At 34.5% G+C, this 20,525-nt stretch overlaps 1 protein-coding gene across 1 annotated transcript; it reads left to right on the top strand.

The window, feature by feature from the left end:
• The first annotated feature begins 1,012 nt into the window (after window positions 1-1,012).
• On the top strand, window positions 1,013-19,109 carry LOC100371077 (carbonic anhydrase-like). Its single transcript, NM_001184818.1, is given in 4 exon segments — window positions 1,013-1,242; window positions 11,250-11,474; window positions 14,921-15,148; window positions 15,504-19,109. Coding segments are annotated over 4 exon segments (780 nt in total). The 5' UTR covers window positions 1,013-1,140; the 3' UTR covers window positions 15,729-19,109.
• Window positions 19,110-20,525: the final 1,416 nt, after the last annotated feature.

Genomic DNA, 20,525 nt, shown 5'->3' with positions numbered 1-20,525 from the left:
ACCAGAAACATACTTTTTTGTTTTGTGTTTTTAGGCCTAAAAATAAGACATTTGTTTTAAACCGCATTTTATCTTTTTCTCACGCATGTGAATATAACCCCCCCCCCCGTGTTTGGTTTCTTTCAATTGAAATTGCAATGAAAATATATATGATCGAATCTATAAAACAGGCTTTGTCTCGATTGTTAAATGTACTAAAATATTAGTGTTTAAAAAATAATAGCCTTGAAAATGACGTCAAAAAAATAATAATGACGGGGGCTACTGGTATATCCGTTTATACATAAGTGTACCAAGGTTGGGGTAAGCCACCTAAGCCCGACAAATTAAACAACCGGCAATACCGCAATTGATTGAAAAATATAGAGAAAACCACGCTCTGTTTATTGCGTTTCTACTTATTAGTGTCAATTCTCCAAACCTTTTAATTATTGGCAGCAGTCGACTTATAAATGGGGAACGAGACAGTGCAATAGAATAAGAATTATTTTCATAAACCTGGGGTGCCTTTCAGAGTCTCGGATGAGGTGATTGACTTGGTACGACGATTTCTATTTTCATTAAAAAGCTACACTTTCATTGGTACCCCTGGTGTTTGGTTTCTTTCAATTGAAATTGCAGTGAAAATATATTTGATCGAATCTATAAAACAGGCTTTGTCTCGATTGTCAAATGTACTAAAATGTTAGTGTTTAAAAAATAATAGCCTTGAAACTAATGTCAGAAAAAATAGTAATGATGGGGGCTACTAGTATATCCGCTTGTGTGCGATACGTGTACCAAAGGTTGGGGTAAGCCACCTAAGCCCGCCAAATTAAACAACCGGCATTACCACACAATGACGCAATTGATTGAAAAATATATCGGAAACCACACTCTGTTTATTACGTTTCTATTTATTAGTGACAATCCCCCAAACCTTTTAAATGTTGGCGGCACTCGACTAATTAATGGAGAACGAGACAGTGCAATTTTCATAAAGCTGGGGTGCCTTTTTCAGAATCTCGGATGAGGTGATTGACTTGGTACGACAGTCTTGTCATTGAACTGCAACTGTAGGTAGCGGTTGTACGATAGCGAGTGTCTATAGATAAACTCTTGATCTGTTTCCACCGTTATCTCAATATATATAGTTCGAATATGCCTGGAATGGAAAAACTACTGCGGGGAGTGCTTCGGTATCGGAACGGGGTCAGACAAGAATTGGTCCCGCAATTCGAACGAGTCAGAGACAATCCAGAGGTGAGTTACAAGCTGCCGTCACGTATGCAATCACAATCGAGTATGGCTACGGCACAAAACTGTTAAAACTATTGAAATGAATTAAGGGATACAAAAGTACCCAGTATAGTGTGGACCCCCACGGTATGAGAAAGTGGATCGTGCCGACGTGAAAAATTTGACGTGAATATCGAGTCGCATGGACAACGAATATTTATATATAAAAACCTGGCGGAAGTGCAATAGACGGAGCATGGGGGTAAAAAATCTTTTTACCTCCATGGACGGAGATAAAAAAAAAAAAGATAATAAAAAGCAGCAAAACAGTTTTCCTGTTGTGGTGTTTGTCGTTATGAATTGTTGCCTATTTGTAATAGTTACTAGTATACTGGAGCACTTTTGTAGATTCCTAGTTCGTCGCGAAATCTGCACCTAGTTGATGATCAGGAGGTGGTCTGAGATTGACGGAGGATAGATTTTTTATACAAAGATCAAGATTTTGATCAGTGTTGTATAGAATTACACATTGCGTGACATGAGCTATTATAACTCTGGAAATTTAAACATTACCCTGGCTCAGGTCTGTTGCACATGTGGTCAACAGGAAGAATACCAGTATGGCATAAAGTTTGCCACTGATTAATATTTATGACATTTCATTGTTTCCTTGTTATTTTGCAATTTAAAATAAATATACAAAAATTAACAGTAAAATTGTAAAAAAAGAGAATAAAATATTAAAATGAAATAAAAAGAAGAAAGGAAATAATTTAAATCCAACAAAGAAAACAAATATTTCAAAAACACTTTAAGGTAAATTTATTTTCAATTAAAAGGGGAAAAAAAAGTAAATGCAAATAAAAACAAAATTCATTCAACTTTGTCCAAGAGCTTCCATAGCCTACATAACGAGAATACAGCAAGTATGAACGATCAAATCTACACATGGCAGAGGTTGATGCAATCCCGTACTGCCAGTGTGTGTACTTTGCATTATTCTCATGATAACCTTATGCTTGTAATAATAATTTAATACAGCTCGAAATTGCAATGAAATCTGTTTTGTGCTATGCAAACATTTGTGTTCAATGATGGGATATATTTTCGTCACATGCTGTACGAGTGCTTCTGCGTCTGATGTGAACAAAAAGTGTTTGAATGTTACGTAAACATAACTCGCATTTTCCAAATAAGGAAAACAATTGAACGTGTTCAATGGCGCATTCATGCAGTCAAATAAATTCTATTGTTTTCAGTGTTGAATATATAATAAATTGTATTTTTTTGCATCACGAAAGTGTAAAGCAAATAGAAATACATATGTTAACAATGTGTTTTGAACATTACTGCATACAAGTATGAACAAGAACAATGGCTGATAAAGTGAAGCTGTCCATGTTCCAATTCGCACGGCTGAGTATGTGATTAGCTGCTGGCACAAACTGTTTCCAGTTTCATTGCTGAGACATGATGATACTTCCAGTCTTCAGTTATCAAAGGTTATAAATGGTAGTTTGATATTTGGCATATTACTCTCTCTGGGTAAAATTAAGCTCTGTTATTATCTCCTGCCAAATATTCTAATTCTCATAAAATGCACAATATATTACCATTTTTGACAATAATAATTTATAATAGTTTATTTTTGATTAGTTAATCATACACCCGCAATCGCTGTGAACAGTGCTCAGTCGAATGTAGATATTTATGGCAGTTTATTCAGTTTCAGGGCAGGATCGCAGGTCTTCTTCAGATACAAGACCTTGATTTAGCCAATCAGATGTGGTGCGACGACCATTGCCCTTCAATAAAAAGTGCGCATTTGTCATGTTTTTATTAACCTTTTCACCACCAGTTCCCTCTTTTCACCACCAGTTCCCTCTTTTCACCACCAGTTCCCTCTTTTCACCACCAGTTCCCTCTTTTCACCACCAGTTCCCTCTTTTCACCACAAATTCACAAAATAGTCCTGTATATAATCTGCACTTTCCTTCAGAAAATTGGAATAAACATAGCCAAATATTTTTAGAAAATTGACTCAAATTTTGTCTGTTGGCTCCAAAATTTAGGGTTCACTTCCAGGAATATCGAAGAATATAAGAAAAAAGTGCAGAGAAATTTGGGCGAATAAGTCTTTTGATGAAAAGGTTAGCAGTGAGTGGACAGCTCCTGCTCACTTTATAGTTCTGGCTTGTATGGTGTACATCATGCTATTGAACAGTAGTATGTGCAACTCGGCTCATTGTTCTATTATTATCAAGTTTTGAGTACGTGCATGATGACCGAATGCAGGATTAAATAGGTGATTTTCCGTTCAACTGCGAGATCTCGCATATGCATGAGAGACGCGCGTCGAACGTCTACCGCAAAAATCGAATGATTTGATTTTGAACTGGAATTTCATTATTTCATAGATCATATCGACCGGCCGATCTTCGACAGAGGAATATTGCTTTTGAATACCCTCACTTAATCGAAATTGTCTATCATCAAATGTGTACAGCACATTATTAAGCATGGAAATGCCCCCAAAATATTTTCGTGTTTGTTGAATCCCACGCGTTGTTTGACTACGACGCTATGACCTTTGTTCGTCCTGTTTTTATGTTCGATTTCACATAACGCAGGATTCTCGCAGTGTACAGAAAATGGTCTGTTGCTTTGTTCTCACACTCCGAAAGGCCAAGGATGTGAGAAATTCTTGATTCATTTTCAAGTATTGATCCAATACGTTCATTTCAATGGTGTGGGGGTCTATAGCATTAACAGTCATTATATTATATTAACATTCTAATAATGTCTTAGTGGTTTTCAAGTATGCAATGCGATGTATCCATGCTTCGATCCTTGTGAAAGTATGATGACACTGCAGGATACGGCACTTCGTATTACTCGTGTAAATAACTTCCATACTCACAAATGTTAAGATTGATGCCATGGCGTTCTGTTGTAGCTTCTTTGACTATATATATGTAACGTCGGGCATTATGTCTGCCCAGTGATAAATGAAAGTTCATTGAATTGAATGGAATAGTATTGTACATTTTTTCATTGGCATTAGGTTTAAATTGTATGGAGCTTTTATTTGATAGACATTCTAACCCTTGATCAACCTTGGTCATTGACCTGGAGGAACAGAAGGTATTTCACTCAAACTTTACTTTTGTGATTGTATTTCAATCCACACGCAGCCATTCCATCATGCTAATAACAAACTAAATCTTTCTTTTGTGCAGTTTTGAATATTCAATATGTTTGTACAGAAATGTATTTTAAGTGTATAGCATTAATGAGTTTTTAAAACATAACAATATTGCATTAACCTGATAAGAATTTCATTAGTGTTATTTGTATTTAATTAGTTCTATAGACTTTTCTGGAACTTGTGAATTCCTCAAAATTCTTTCTTTTTTTTCTCTCATTGTCATTGTTTCACTGTTTATTTGGTATTTGAGCTTAATCATCAGGTTTAATTATTTAACATGTTCATATGGAAATTTAGTGGAAATATAGCAAGAATAGCAAAATTAAAACCCAGTGAATAATTAATGCATTTAAAGTCTATGCACTAAGGACCCTCCCTGCTTTATGACATCATAGTTTGTGAAATTTGCATAAAATTAAATTGGTAATGAGATATTACTAGCATAGTTCTTAAGCATTAATGGTGAACAGATTGTACATATAACCCTTTAGGCTAAGAAAGACTTTAATGCTGAGCAGTGTGGCAGGCTTTCTCTAGTAAATCATAACGTAGAAAGGTTGCCAAGCATCTTTTGTGACATTTCCTTTTGTTTAAAGGTTGGATGTATACCTTAAGTGTATTTTACTTGTAATACCCAGTAATTGTAACATGTTTGACATCTGACGTTCAGGATTGTTATACATGTACAAGTTCAAATAACTATAGTTTATTCTTTATTCTAGCTGAAAATTTGTTTGCCATAGGAAAAACATTTATTTTCACTGAATTTTGATGAGTTGAATGTAAAACATAGGAAAAACATTTATTTTCACTGAATTTTGATGTGTTGAATGTAAAACATAGGAAAAACATTTATTTTCACTGAATTTTGATGAGTTGAATGTAAAACATATTAAAAAACATTTATTTTCACTGAATTTTGATGAGTTGAATGTAAAACATAGGAAAAACATTTATTTTCACTGAATTTTGATGAGTTGAATGTAAAACATAGGAAAAACATTTAATTTCACTGAATTTTGATGAGTTGAATGTAAAACATAGGAAAAACATTTATTTTCACTGAATTTTGATGAGTTGAATGTAAAACATAGGAAAAACATTTTTTTTTACTGGATTTTATTTTCATTGATTTATCGCTGAAGATAAAGTACTTCACAGTATACTGGTAGATTAAAGTGGAATATCTGCCTGTTAACAGATGTCAAGTTTATTCTGCCTCTAAGTAATAAATCTCTCATTACTTAGTACGGTAGGATTTTTCTAATCATGCATCCACTGAAATATGTTTATAACACCATTTTAAATGAAATATTTTACAGTAAAGTGTGTAATTTTTCTGTCACTTTTAATATTTGGCAACTTCGAAGTAATTTAAGTACTGTAAAATCTGTATTAGAAGCCGCGATTTTTATTGAAATGGTACAATGCTGCAACAGAGGAGATGTGGCTTCTTCTATGAGTATTTACACATACAAGTAATGATGAATTTTTGGTTCCAAATTGTTCAAAAAGAATGAGTGCGACTTCTATTAGGGATGTGGCTTCTAATATAGATTTTCCGGTAGTACCGTAGTCAGCTTTTATTATTAAAGCGCTACAATGGCTATAAGTCCCATAATGAACAAGTATTTATGTTCGTTCAGTTCATATAAATATGATTCTATTTTCACTCATGGTCTGTCTATGTGGTAAAACACCGGTAAAAAATGCCACTTGTAATACTGGCATAATGGGAATTGCGGAAATAGTGGTACACTACATGCTGTTCAGTAGCCTGACATGGTCTGACAAGGACTGTTCCTTTTTTAGCAATCGTGGTGTACACGTAGTAAGAAATATACATCACTGGGCTATTTTAAGATAATGACCTGATCTTTGACATTTCAAACATTGTGATCTATTTCCAGATCTAAATGTCCAGTGATGAGTTATTTATTTATTGTTTGATATCGATATAATACTAAATTATTATTATAATTGTAATAAGAACTGAAATTATTACTGCCTACTTGTATGCCATTTACACCTGGCCATTATTACCTGTGCCATTATTACTGCCTATGCCATTTACTCCTCGCCATTATTGCCTGTGCCATTATTACTGCCTATGCCATTTCCACCTGGCCATTACCTGTGCCATTATTACTGCCTATGCCATTGCAACCTGGCCATTATTACCTGTACCATTATTACTGCCTATGCCATTTACACCTGACCATTATTACCTGTGTCATTATTACTGCCTATGCCATTTACATCTGGCCATCATTGCCTGTGCCATTATTTCTGCCTATGCCATTTCCACTTGACCATTATTACCTGTGCCATTATTACTGCCTATGCCATTTCCATCTGACCATTATTACCTGTGTCATTATTACTGTCTATGCCATTTACACCTGGCCATTATTGCCTGTGCCATTATTTCTGCCTATGCCATTTCCACTTGGCCATTATTGCCTGTGCCATTATTACTGCATATGCCATTTGCACTTGTCCATTATTACTGCATGTGTCATTATTACTGCCTATGCCATTTGCACTTGTCCATTATTACTGCATGTGCCATTATTACTGCCTATGCCATTTCCACCTTGCCATTATTGCCTCTGCCATTATTACTTCCTATGCCATTTCCACTTTGCCATTACTGCCTATGCCATTTCCACCTGGCCATTATTGCCTGTGCCATTATTACTGCCTATGCTATTTCCACCTGGCCATTATTGCCTGTGCCATTATTACTGCCTATGCCATTTCCACCTGGCCATTATTACCTGTGCCATTATTACTGCCTATGCCATTTCCACTTGGCTATTATTACCTGTGCCATTATTACTGCCTACATGTATGCCATTTCCACCTGGCCATTATTACTGCCTATGCCATTTCCACCTGGCCATTATTGTCTGTGCCATTATTACTGCCTATGCCATTTACACCTGGCCATTATTGCCTGTGCAATTATTTCTGCCTATGCCATTTCCACTTGGCCATTATTGCCTGTGCCATTATTACTGCCTATGCCATTTGCACTTGTCCATTATTACTTGTGACATTATTACTGCCTATGCCATTTCCACTGTCTATGCCATTTCCACCTGGCCATTATTGCCTTTGCCATTATTACTGCCTATGCCATTTGCACCTGGCCATTATTGCCTGTGCCATTATTACTACCTATGCCATTTCCACCTGGCCATTATTACCTGTGCCATTATTACTGCCTATGCCATTTCCACTTGGCTATTATTACCTGTGCCATTATTACTGCCTACATGTATGCCATTTCCATCTGGCCATTATTACCTGTGCCATTATAACTGCCTATACCATTTCCACTTGGCCATTATTACCTGTGCCACTATTACTGCCTATGCCATTTCCACTTGTCCATTATTACTGCATGTGCCATTATTACTGCCTATGCCATTTGCACTTGTCCATTATTACTGCATGTGCCATTATTACTGCCTATGCCATTTCCACCTTGCCATTATTGCCTCTGCCATTATTACTGCCTATGCCATTTCCACTTTGCCATTACTGCCTATGCCATTTCCACCTGGCCATTATTGCCTGTGCCATTATTACTGCCTATGTTATTTCCACCTGGCCATTATTGCCTGTGCCATTATTACTGCCTCTGCCATTTCCACCTGGCCATTATTACCTGTGCCATTATTACTGCCTATGCCATTTCCACTTGGCTATTATTACCTGTGCCATTATTACTGCCTACATGTATGCCATTTCCACCTGGCCATTATTACTGCCTATGCCATTTCCACCTGGCCATTATTACTGCCTATGCCATTTACACCTGGCCATTATTGCCTGTGCCATTATTACTGCCTATGCCATTTGCACTTGTCCATTATTACTTGTGACATTATTACTGCCTATGCCATTTCCACTGTCTATGCCATTTCCACCTGGCCATTATTGCCTTTGCCATTATTACTGCCTATGCCATTTGCACCTGGCCATTATTGCCTGTGCCATTATTACTACCTATGCCATTTCCACCTGGCCATTATTACCTGTGCCATTATTACTGCCTATGCCATTTCCACTTGGCTATTATTACCTGTGCCATTATTACTACCTACATGTATGCCATTTCCACCTGGCCATTATTACCTGTGCCATTATAACTGCCTATGCCATTTCCACTTGGCCATTATTACCTGTGCCATTATTACTGCCTATGCCATTTCCACTTGTCCATTATTACCTGTGCCATTATTATTACCTGTGCCATTATTACTGCCTATGCCATTTCCACTTAGCTATTATAACTTCAACCATTATTACTGCCTATGCCATTTCCACTTAGCTATTATTACCTCAACCATTATTACTGCCTATGCCATTTCCACCTGGCCATTATTACCTGTGCCATTATTACTGCCTAGGCCATTTCCACTTGGCTATTATTACCTCAACCATTATTACTGCCTAGGCCATTTCAAAAACAAAAGATAGGTAATTTGCATAAATTAAAATTGTTTGTGAAGTTTGCCTCTTTTTAAATATGGTAAAATCTGTTGTGTTCTGGGTGCATCAATAATCTGTCAATTAAAAATGTATGTATGAATAAAAAGTATGAAAAGCTGTATTTGGTAATTCCTCATTATATACTTACCGTATTTACTCTATTAGAAGCACATCAGCAATAAAATCACATTTTGTTTTATACTGAGTCATTTATTTATTAATATTACCAATACCTAATCACATGTGCAACTGATAGAGCAATTACAGTGTATATATAATCCAACAATATTTCCACTTAGGATAACGTCTTGAATGACATGAGTGGTTTGGAGTTTTGTAACACTGAGCCATAGGCGAGAATTGATTCTATTCTGGCAGCGATCACAAGTGTCCGTTTATGTCAATTTAAAAGAAAACATTGTAGGATTATTATATATTTCAATGCATATTTTTTTACAGTTCAAAAAAGGGAAATGGCAGATTTTTTTTTTTGAGTGACTGAATAGTATTTGAAAAATAACCACATGAGCTTAGTATGTATCATGCCATTGGACAGTGTTCTATGCTTGTCCACTGATCTTACTAATGTCAAATCAGAGATCGTTTTACAGCACATTATCATGCAAGGACAATGTGATCGTTCTTGCATTCCCAGTAGCTAGGGATGTGAGAAATTCTTGATTAGTTTTCAAGCTTTGGTGTGTTCATGCATACATTGTACATCACAACTATTGTCAAGGTGAGGTCAATGGCATTCATATTAATTAGGTCATATTAATTGTCATAGCTCTTTTGACCATGGCAGGCATTATGGCCAGTGTTAAATAAAATGCTATTGTATTGTATTCTATTCTTATAATAAATGAAGCAACCCGTTTGCTTACAGAATTGTGGCCCTGTTTAGGTTAGTACTGGTAAGTGAAAAAAAAAATGGAAATTTACGAAGCTTCATTATTGACCTTAGGAATGTTGTGATTGTATCTTGCAATGCTTAATCATTCCATGCAAATAATAAAATGAATGTTACTCAGAGAAGTTGTCCAGTTTTGAATACTGATTCTGTTTATACAACATACTGTATGACACCAGTTGACCTCTACAATAAAATAGCAAATTTCCGGTAGTAAAGATTTTAATGTTTCCATTTTAATGTACTGCATACTATAATAACAGGCTACAATCTCTCTTAATCATTTGAGGGTTGATTTTTCCCACCACTATTTGGATGCATTCCACATATTTTAATGTACATTGTATAATTTTTAACCAAATGGACATAATTTAACATTGTCCTCAGGTGTTGAAGTTTATCATATTACTGGTTGTCCGTTGGCATCCGTGTCAACTTTTCACTTTATTTTTCTTGAAAACTGAAAGTCTGATTGTGGTATGTACCATGGATAGACCTCTTAGATTTGTTCATTATGTCCTCAATTCTCGAGTTTTGATAAATATTTTTGTTATTTTTTGTAAAAATTATATTTTCGACTCCTCTTACATTGGTACATCAGGTGGATCTTATTTGTTAGCCACACTGTCTTTGAAAATGACACAGAGATGCTGTTTATATATAGATAATTGACCATAGTATGTCTGTCATCTGTCCGTCCATCATCCCTCTTCCGTCAACAATTGCATTTGTGCCTTCTTCCCAAAATCTACCAGGCCAATTGCTTTGATTCTTTAGTTACATTTGGTGGATGTCTGTAAGGTTTGTTCATTCCATAATGATATATTCAGTTCTCTATTTGGTGAAAAATATTATTTTCAACGTCAGATTTGTTCAGTTCTGGCAATATCTTAAATTCTCTATTTTCAGCTCCACTGTCATGATGTAGTTTATAAGATGACAGAGCAGAACTGAGCTGTTCAGCTGAGCTGTTATAGGGGATTGTTTGTCGTCCATCCGTCAGCAATTGCAAATATGTTTGTAATTTTTGATAAAAAATGCTATTTGCAACTTCTTGAAAACTATCAGCTCAATTGCTTTGATATGTGTTATATTTGAGTACATTGAGCGGACTCTATCAGATTTGTTCATTTTATAGGAATATCTTCAATTCTCTATTTTTAGCAAATATTTTTGCTATTCTTGTAAACTACCAGCTCGGTTGTTTGGGCTTACGAAATTGAGGCCCTGTTTAGGCTAGTAAAAAAAATAATAATGGAGATTTATTTGAAGGGCTGATTTTCAAATAATTTTACAAAGTTTGTTTATTGCCTTTAGGAATGTATCAAAAGTTCCTTTTGTCATTCAGAACGTTAATTTACAAACTCGCTCTGAAATCAAACTAAAAGCAGTTATTCTTTCCTCTTGCAGCCAACAGCAATATTATTTACCTGCATGGACAGCAGAATGTTGCCGACACGGTTCTGTCAGACCAATGTAGGAGATATGTTTATGGTACGAAATGCTGGAAATCTTATACCACATTCTGAGTTATTTTGCGGTGACAGTTTGAACACAGAACCAGCCGCTCTGGAATTGGCGTGCATAAAAAACGACATCAATCATGTCATAGTGTGCGGCCATTCAGATTGTAAGGTGAGTTGGCGTATGTCATTTAGAATAATTAAAGAAGTACCATGAAGTTTGTATTTATACGATTGTTGAATCACTGAATGCCATGGGTGCTTTTAGTAACATTACTGGAAACAGACAGGTTTGATTGTTGAAACAGAAATAAGCGACGAATCACAGGATTTATTCAAAACAACAAAAATATTCATTACACGTGTACTTCACAAATAAGCAAGAAAATCAACCTGACAGCTCAATCCCGAATTTCCCACTGACTCATTTCACCATCATTTCTTCAGTGGTACAAGGAGTGTCAAAGGCCAGGCATAGATATAGTTTGTTCCTGGCTCTTTATGGGAAAAAGACTTAAAAACTACTTGGAAACAAAACAGAAACAAACAAATGTATATACATGTTTATATGAAAAAACGAAGAACAAAATGTGATAATCGCAATAATTTGTCATCTGGGAAAATTTCACTGTGCTTGTTTAAGACAGGCAATCTCAATCTTGTCAAATATAGTTACTGCAATTTCATGTAGTCGCACAGTGAATGTTCGCGTTTTGTTTAAACAATGTATTTCGTGGACCCACATTGACACTATATAGTGTAACAACTGGCACTTTAAGTGATTGAATTGTGAACATTTCTAAGTGGTGATTATACAATGGATTTTGGGTAACAGGTTTACATCAGTTTGGAATCAGAAATCAGTGTACAATATAACAAGATGAGTTTAGTGTAGATATACATATATCCAGTAAGGTAAGCACTTGTCAGAAGTAATTATATTCAGAGAGGTTACAATGTATGGAATGGTGGATATGTACCATGCGGAGATGATGCGGCACTACACACAATACTGCAAAAAATTGGAATGTATGGATGTATAAATAACATCTTGGCATTACTTTAATCCTTATCAGATCAGGTCAGGTCAGGTTAATGTAAAAGTACAAGTACATGGGATAAGGGTTAAATGTGTCCATGAATACCAAGAAATTTAATGACATATCCCGTATTGGATTACAAGGCAATTATTTTGAATGAAAGCAAGAGGTCAATATTTATTTATTGACATTAATATTTCCCATGTTGGGTTACAGTATTACCAGTAAGTGTAAGCAATTATTTTGAATGAAAGCAAGAGGTCAATATTTATTTATTGACATTAACATTTCCCATGTTGGGTTACAGTATTACCAGTAAGTGTAAGCAATTATTTTGAATGAAAGCAAGAGGTCAATATTTATTTATTGACATTAACATTTCCCATGTTGGGTTACAGTATTACCAGTAAGTGTAAGCAATTATTTTGAATGAAAGCAAGAGGTCAATATTTATTTATTGACATTAATATTTCCCATGTTGGGTTACAGTATTACCAGTAAGTGTTAGCAATTATTTTGAATGAAAGCAAGAGGTCAATATTTATTTATTGACATTAATATTTCCCATGTTGGGTTACAGTATTACCAGTAAGTGTAAGCAATTATTTTGAATGAAAGCAAGAGGTCAATATTTATTTATTGACATTAACATTTCCCATGTTGGGTTACAGTATTACCAGTAAGTGTAAGCAATTATTTTGAATGAAAGCAAGAGGTCAATATTTATTTATTGACATTAACATTTCCCATGTTGGGTTACAGTATTACCAGTAAGTGTTAGCAATTATTTTGAATGAAAGCAAGAGGTCAATATTTATTTATTGACATTAATATTTCCCATGTTGGGTTACAGTATTACCAGTAAGTGTAAGCAATTATTTTGAATGAAAGCAAGAGGTCAATATTTATTTATTGACATTAATATTTCCCATGTTGGGTTACAGTATTACCAGTAAGTGTAAGCAATTATTTTGAATGAAAGCAAGAGGTCAATATTTATTTATTGACATTAATATTTCCCATGTTGGGATACAGTATTACCAGTAAGTGTAAGCAATTATTTTGAATGAAAGCAAGAGGTCGATATTTATTTATTGACATTAATATTTCCCATGTTGGGATACAGTATTACCAGTAAGTGTAAGCAATTATTTTGAATGAAAGCAAGAGGTCAATATTTATTTATTGACATTAATATTTCCCATGTTGGGTTACAGTATTACCAGTAAGTGTAAGCAATTATTTTGAATGAAAGCAAGAGGTCGATATTTATTTATTGACATTAATATTTCCCATGTTGGGATACAGTATTACCAGTAAGTGTAAGCAATTATTTTGAATGAAAGCAAGAGGTCAATATTTATTTATTGACATTAACATTTCCCATGTTGGGTTACAGTATTACCAGTAAGTGTAAGCAATTATTTTGAATGAAAGCAAGAGGTCAATATTTATTTATTGACATTAATATTTCCCATGTTGGGATACAGTATTACCAGTAAGTGTAAGCAATTATTTTGAATGAAAGCAAGAGGTCAATATTTATTTATTGACATTAATATTTCCCATGTTGGGTTACAGTATTACCAGTAAGTGTAAGCAATTATTTTCAATGAAAGCAAGAGGTCAATATTTATTGACATTAATATTTCCCATGTTGGGATACAGTATTACCAGTAAGTGTAAGCAATTATTTTGAATGAAAGCAAGAGGTCAATATTTATTTATTGACATTAATATTTCCCATGTTGGGTTACAGTATTACCAGTAAGTGTAAGCAATTATTTTGAATGAAAGCAAGAGGTCAATATTTATTTATTGACATTAATATTTCCCATGTTGGGATACAGTATTACCAGTAAGTGTAAGCAATTATTTTGAATGAAAGCAAGAGGTCGATATTTATTTATTGACATTAATATTTCCCATGTTGGGATACAGTATTACCAGTAAGTGTAAGCAATTATTTTGAATGAAAGCAAGAGGTCAATATTTATTTATTGACATTAATATTTCCCATGTTGGGTTACAGTATTACCAGTAAGTGTAAGCAATTGAATGAACATTAATTTCCCAGATTTGTTTACGAAATTCATGTTCAGGCTACACGAAGTACAGGCTAAGATTGAAGCTAACCTTGTGTTTTCATACCAGCTAGGCATGCAGAAAGGAAACGGTGGTTAGCATGGGCTAGGGAGCGCCCAAGCTTGTTAAGATTATACAAATCTTCAGTCCTTTAGGCTATGATTACTCGGTACAGAAACTAGTAAGGTATACATGTTAGTTCAGTGTTATAAAACAATACCAAAGTAAATTCATGAAGTGTACATATAAGAGGAAGTAGTAGTGTCTCATCAGTCCATTTGTCCCTGGATTGTTTACATTGATTCTCATGATGGACTAGCATACCAAAATAAATAGTTATGAATATAACAGTAAATCTTCTAAATTAACATTGACTACACTAGTGTTTTGGCTACTTATCCAAAGCTAAGCATCTGTACACACTACTTCATCCATGGCAAAATCACCAAGTGGCAATTATATTATAACATTATTTCTCAATCTTTTTTTACAGGCAATGAACTGTCTATATGGGATAAGGAATGTCACATCTCACGACAAAGATAAAAATCCATTTGCAGCATGGCTTGCCAAATTTGGAAAGGCCAGTCTGAATGCTTTTAAAGAAGTTGAACGAGGATCCAAAAGTCCACTCAAGTTCACCGGTGAAACACCAAAGCATAATTTTGAAGCTTTTATCGATCCAGATGATAAATTTGGTATAGAAGATAAACTTTCACAGGTAACAATTGCATGCATGAACCCTTTCAATGCCAAAGTCAACTTTAAAAAAAAAAAACATATAAATATTTCTTTATACTTTAAAATTTTGTTTATCATTGAGTCATTATATTAGAAATTAATATGGAAACTATAACATAAAAATGCACTAAAATACAAGATTGTTCCTGATTGCCTACCCTACCCCAAGATCTAACAGTCAGTTTGGATACCAATTTTGTTTCTTCAGACTTTTTTATGTGGGATAATTTATCAGGAAATTACTGTGTCAAAATACTTGCCCTGTTACTAGTTAGTTAACAAAGTTGATGTTTTATATTCACTTATTCTTTGTATCTTGGATTTATTCAATATAGGTAAATTGTTTACAACAGCTCCAAAACATTAGCTCATATGGTTTTCTGAAGGACCGACTAGAATCAGGAAGAGTACGTTTACATGCGATGTGGTTTGATATTTACGCTGGCGATGTATACCTGTTCAGCCGACAAGCAAAGCGGTTTGTGGAAATAAATGAAGAAACTTGCAATGATTTATTAAAAGATTGTGAGCATCAAAAATGTCACCCAATTGAAGATTAAAGATATTTGTTATTCTTGTGAAATAGATTTGTTTTAAATGAATTACGGTTAATATATGATCTGCAGTGTTATTTTAGGTTTGTTTTTTATTTTTTATATTGTTTATACTTAATGAACACAAACTTCCTGTATTTATTATTATTTTCTACATGCAAATGTGGTTAGGAATCCAGAAAGTTTGTTTGTCAAATGTGACTGCTGTTCATCAGATGTAAACGAACAAGTCATGTTGTACATGACAAATCGTAGTTGTGGTCAAGTCAAGTCTCAAATAACAATATGAAAAATATTTTTTTAGTTCCAGGCAGTCATAACCTGAAACAGGGACTTGTTGTTATGGGGTTTGTCTATTCATAAGTGCATCTGTCAGTCCATCTGGCATATTTCTCAGAAATACCTAGACCAATTTTGTTTAAAGTTGGTACAAAGCAGAGGTGGAAATTGGTGGTTGTCCCAGGTAACAATTTTTGTCATGGGACAACCAAATTTTGAAACCAGTTGCCCGATTAGACAACCACACAAATTTATATTGTGTAATTGTTTGAATTGAAATTATAGACAACTCCATTTTCATGTGGAAAAAGTTTTCAGCGAGGTTTTCACACTGGGCAATCAGGTAATTTTCCCTGCAATAGGAGAGATGTATGCACCTTGACTCCAAAAATCAGCATTTGAAATTGTCACAAACCATTTCTCAGGCATACTGCCTGAACCAATTTCTTTCAGATTTTGCATTGACATTACTAATGCACAACTGTTTCTCAGGGATTCCTGAACTGATTTTATTCAAACTCACTATGAAACACGTGTTAGAACTGCATGTCAGACTTTGTGATTTGATTCAAAATGGCCAACTGGCGGCCATGTTGGTTGTTACATTCATGTACCCTTAACCATTTCTGTGACACTTAATTTTGTTGAAAGTAAGTACAAAAGACTATATTTAATTATATGTATGGTATTTGCTTTTTATTTCAATCAATGACCTATGGCTAACTGGTGGGCATTTTATCCAAAATAAAAAAAAACAATTTGCATACGTCAACTGTCTCTCAGGCATGCCTGGGCCGATTTTAATCAAAATTGGTTTGAACAACTCATTTGATTAGTTACAGATGCATGTCAATTCAAAATGGCTCATTGGCATTCATATTTGTTTTATTTTCATGCGTGCTTAACCACATTTCTCAGATATGATCTGATCAATTTTGTTTTTATTCAGTTGATTACTGATGCACATCACTTATTTTTTTGCTATTGGACTAAATATAGCCCATTTTATTTGTGTGCTATACACTTTCGTTGATTTGGTTTATGTTGTGAATATACCTCTCAGCTCCTTTGGGGTTTGGGTGATTTTGTTTGATCACAATATCATTAAATTGGCTCAGTCATACCTGAACCAATTTTATTCGAACACTCACGTTTTATTTTGTGATTTGAAAAATCAACTTGTCTATGCATGGATTATGCAATTTTGATATACAAGAGCAATGCCAGAACTGTGCTACTTTGATTGAAAAAAAAAATGGATAAGGTGCCATTTGAAGAACCGATAACACAATTTTTGTGGAATACTCCCCGAGCATTTATTTGTCTTATCTTCCACTTTTACGGTTTCAATTGAGTCACTAAAAACTGGATGGGGACTCAATCTGTTTTTTGTGAGTGACCCTGATTAACCAGAGTCCATCTTGTTCCTAACAGTGAAAATAAAAAACAAAACACCCAAAAAATCGTTTTAGTGAAAATTAATTCCAGCTAAATAAAGTATTTCACAGTATTATCAACAACACTTAGTTTTACAATTGTTCAATATTGACGTGAATCTGAGTACTGATTTCTGTAATATCAGTGAAATGAGAATTCTTTTCATGTGCAAAATTATCTACCATACTTCCCATAGTATAAGCTCACACCTGTTTTTAGACATTTAACGAGTCGAGGGCACCCCCCCCCCCCCCGGTGTTTTTACCAGGCATCGACTACATTTATTAAAATATGCAAGTAATTGTTAACCTTTTTCACCACCCATTCAGTCTATCACAAAAGAATTCTGTTTAGTCTACTCTATCCTTCAGAATATAGGCAAAAATAGGCAATTTATTTTAGTAAAACCTGAAACAAACAAATTTGGGCAGGAAAGTCTGATGGAGAAAGGGTTAATTTAACAGATTTGCACCCAAACCTATTCAGATCTTGGAAATGTTCCATCTGATGCTTTTGAGACACCACGTTCACAAAGCAGACTGTCTCAAAAAAAAAAAAAAACCCACATTTTAATTATGACATATAGCCAATGTGAAATTGCATCTATTTGGTTCAAAATTAACAAATTATAGAGACTATGCAAAATGTTTCTCCAAATTTGGGCTGGGAAAAATATCAGGCTCTACTCATTTTGAAAAAATTAGTTTCAGAAAAATCAATTCTTGGTGAAGCCCTAATTTGTATCAGATGTTTGAATGAATATCACAATGACAAATTCCAGAAAATTTTGAATTTATATTGAATATAATCTATCAAAGTCGGGCACTGATTTTTTTTTTCATTCTTTTTATCAGACTTTCATCACTTTGTGAAGATTTTAAATTATTACTTCAAGATGGCGCAATATTTATAAAATTCGTGATGCCGCCATGAGCATGTACAAAAAAAAATTATGCAGACTCTTAATATTTTCATGAAATTTGCACCAAATATCAAAAACTGTTTCACTAGCTATTTATTTTCCCTATTTCTAAAGCACTTTTCTCTATGAATAAGAGGCTGAATAGGACACTTATAAGCTAAATAAGCGTTTGGCACAGATGTTATGTTTTTGCAGCAAGTCTGGTGTGTAACATTGTTAAATGATGTTTACATTATAGATCATAGAGGGGTATACGTTCCATTGTTGGATTCTACTGTAATTGAAGTAGGGGCCAATATTAGCTTCTAATTTAGAGGGGTGGAGGTCTATTTTTGCAACGCCAATGCTAAATCCTACTGTCATTGCAGGTTAGAAGCCAATGTTATAATTGTTATTTATGCCAGCCAGCCTGCCTGTAAGAAGGAAATGAAACTGGGGTCGTAGATAATATTTGAATTAAAGGGGATTGATTCCACAGCAAATGTGAATGACACTTTTGAGCCAGACGACTAAAATCCATTTTTTATGATACATTGTATTTGTGTGTATTTAAATGAAGATAGTTCTGATGTTATTTAACTGACTGGTTTTGTTTGAATAGTAATTATTTACAAAGACTAAGAGTACAGTAAATGTATAATTTAATTTAATCCAGTGTACTGTGTGAACTAGCCTGAAATGGCAGAAAACAATTGATATGCTTATGTTAGCCTAATTTGTACAGCAATAATAAATGTTGCCAAAATGTATTCTGTAATCTTGTGCTTTCTTTGTGCCTCAGTTTTGCAGTAAATAAGACACCAAGATGCAGGGTGTTCAGAATGTGATTAGTTTTGCAAGTCACAATATTGGTGTCCGTATAACGACTTTGCATTCATGGTAATTTGAGATTCAATGTAATCAAAGTTGTATGGTACGTTTCAAGGATGACATGATTGCCTTTAAGGTAGCGAGACTATTATTTGTGTTGAAATTCACTATAAACTTTCATGTGATAAAGTCAACATAATATAGAAAGTCATGTAAGTTGGTTAAAATGTAGATTTTCTGACGGGAAGCAAAGCAGCCTCAGTAGTTTAACAAAATCAATAAATAACACAGGTTTAATCTGTGTGCCTACAAGTTTCAAAGATAAACTCAAGACAAAGCAATGTTAGGATGTGTTATCTGACACACAATTAGCGTTTCCAAACATTTGAGTGGTTTGTCTCCACCCGTTTGTTTCAGACACAAGGTCATACAGCCACTGAGAAAAATCATTGAATTTGGTGTTCTCAACTGCCGAATTTATCGAATTACAGCTATCCCATTCCTTTATTTTTTTGGTTTCCAATAGCCTTACACATTTGGATGCCTCTACACATGTTAAAACAGACCTTGTTGGGAAAACAAATTGTGCCGATAAACAAGCTTGAACATTTTTGTGCTGGATGTTTTCTAGGAGTTTATGTTGTTCAAAATACAAGGTTTTAACAAAAAATAACATATACTTATTGTCGTCGGATTAACACCAAATTTCCACAGCTTTAAGGTGAGAGGAACTTGAATGTGTCCAGAGAAACTATTTTATCGATTATTTACCAACGAGTTGTGGTTTAGTTGGGGGCAATGCGACTAAAACAGTAATTGAAATTCAGCACACTAAATTTTAAAACGCGTTGCTTGCATAAAACTGACCAGACACATTCAATTTACCAGACTATTGAACAACTAGGAAAAGTAAAAAAATACTTATCGCCCAGCATAAATGCGTAATTATTTTTTTACAGAAAAAGTAATTTTTCACCTTTGATTAAGTAACGGGTCATAGAATGCAGATACGGGCATGGCAAACACACCTTTGCAAAGCTTGAAGTCTGGCGATTCTAAAAATATATACTTTCCTGGGTCTATTTGTAGTCATTTGGTCACAATTAGACGATGAAAACGAGTAAGCAAATAATAGTCCCGCTACCTTAAATGGAAACTAGACTCGCACAAAGTGTAGTTTGAGATCCAATTTAGAATGAGGGGGGAAAATATGAATGTCGTGAAGATGCAGTCGAGCCATTGATTTTCATCTAGAACAGTTATTGCCACTGATTGAACTTCCATGAACTGGTTTAACTTGTCAAAAATTGTTACGGAATATCAACACACCTGAAAAGGAATAAATTCCAGAATTT

The sequence above is a fragment of the Saccoglossus kowalevskii genome, chromosome 13 (genome assembly GCF_978046115.1).
Source record: "Saccoglossus kowalevskii chromosome 13, keSacKowa6.1, whole genome shotgun sequence".
NCBI lineage: Eukaryota > Metazoa > Hemichordata > Enteropneusta > Harrimaniidae > Saccoglossus > Saccoglossus kowalevskii.
The sequence above is the reverse complement of the archived record's forward strand: the minus strand, read 5'-3'. Positions and strand labels throughout refer to the sequence as shown.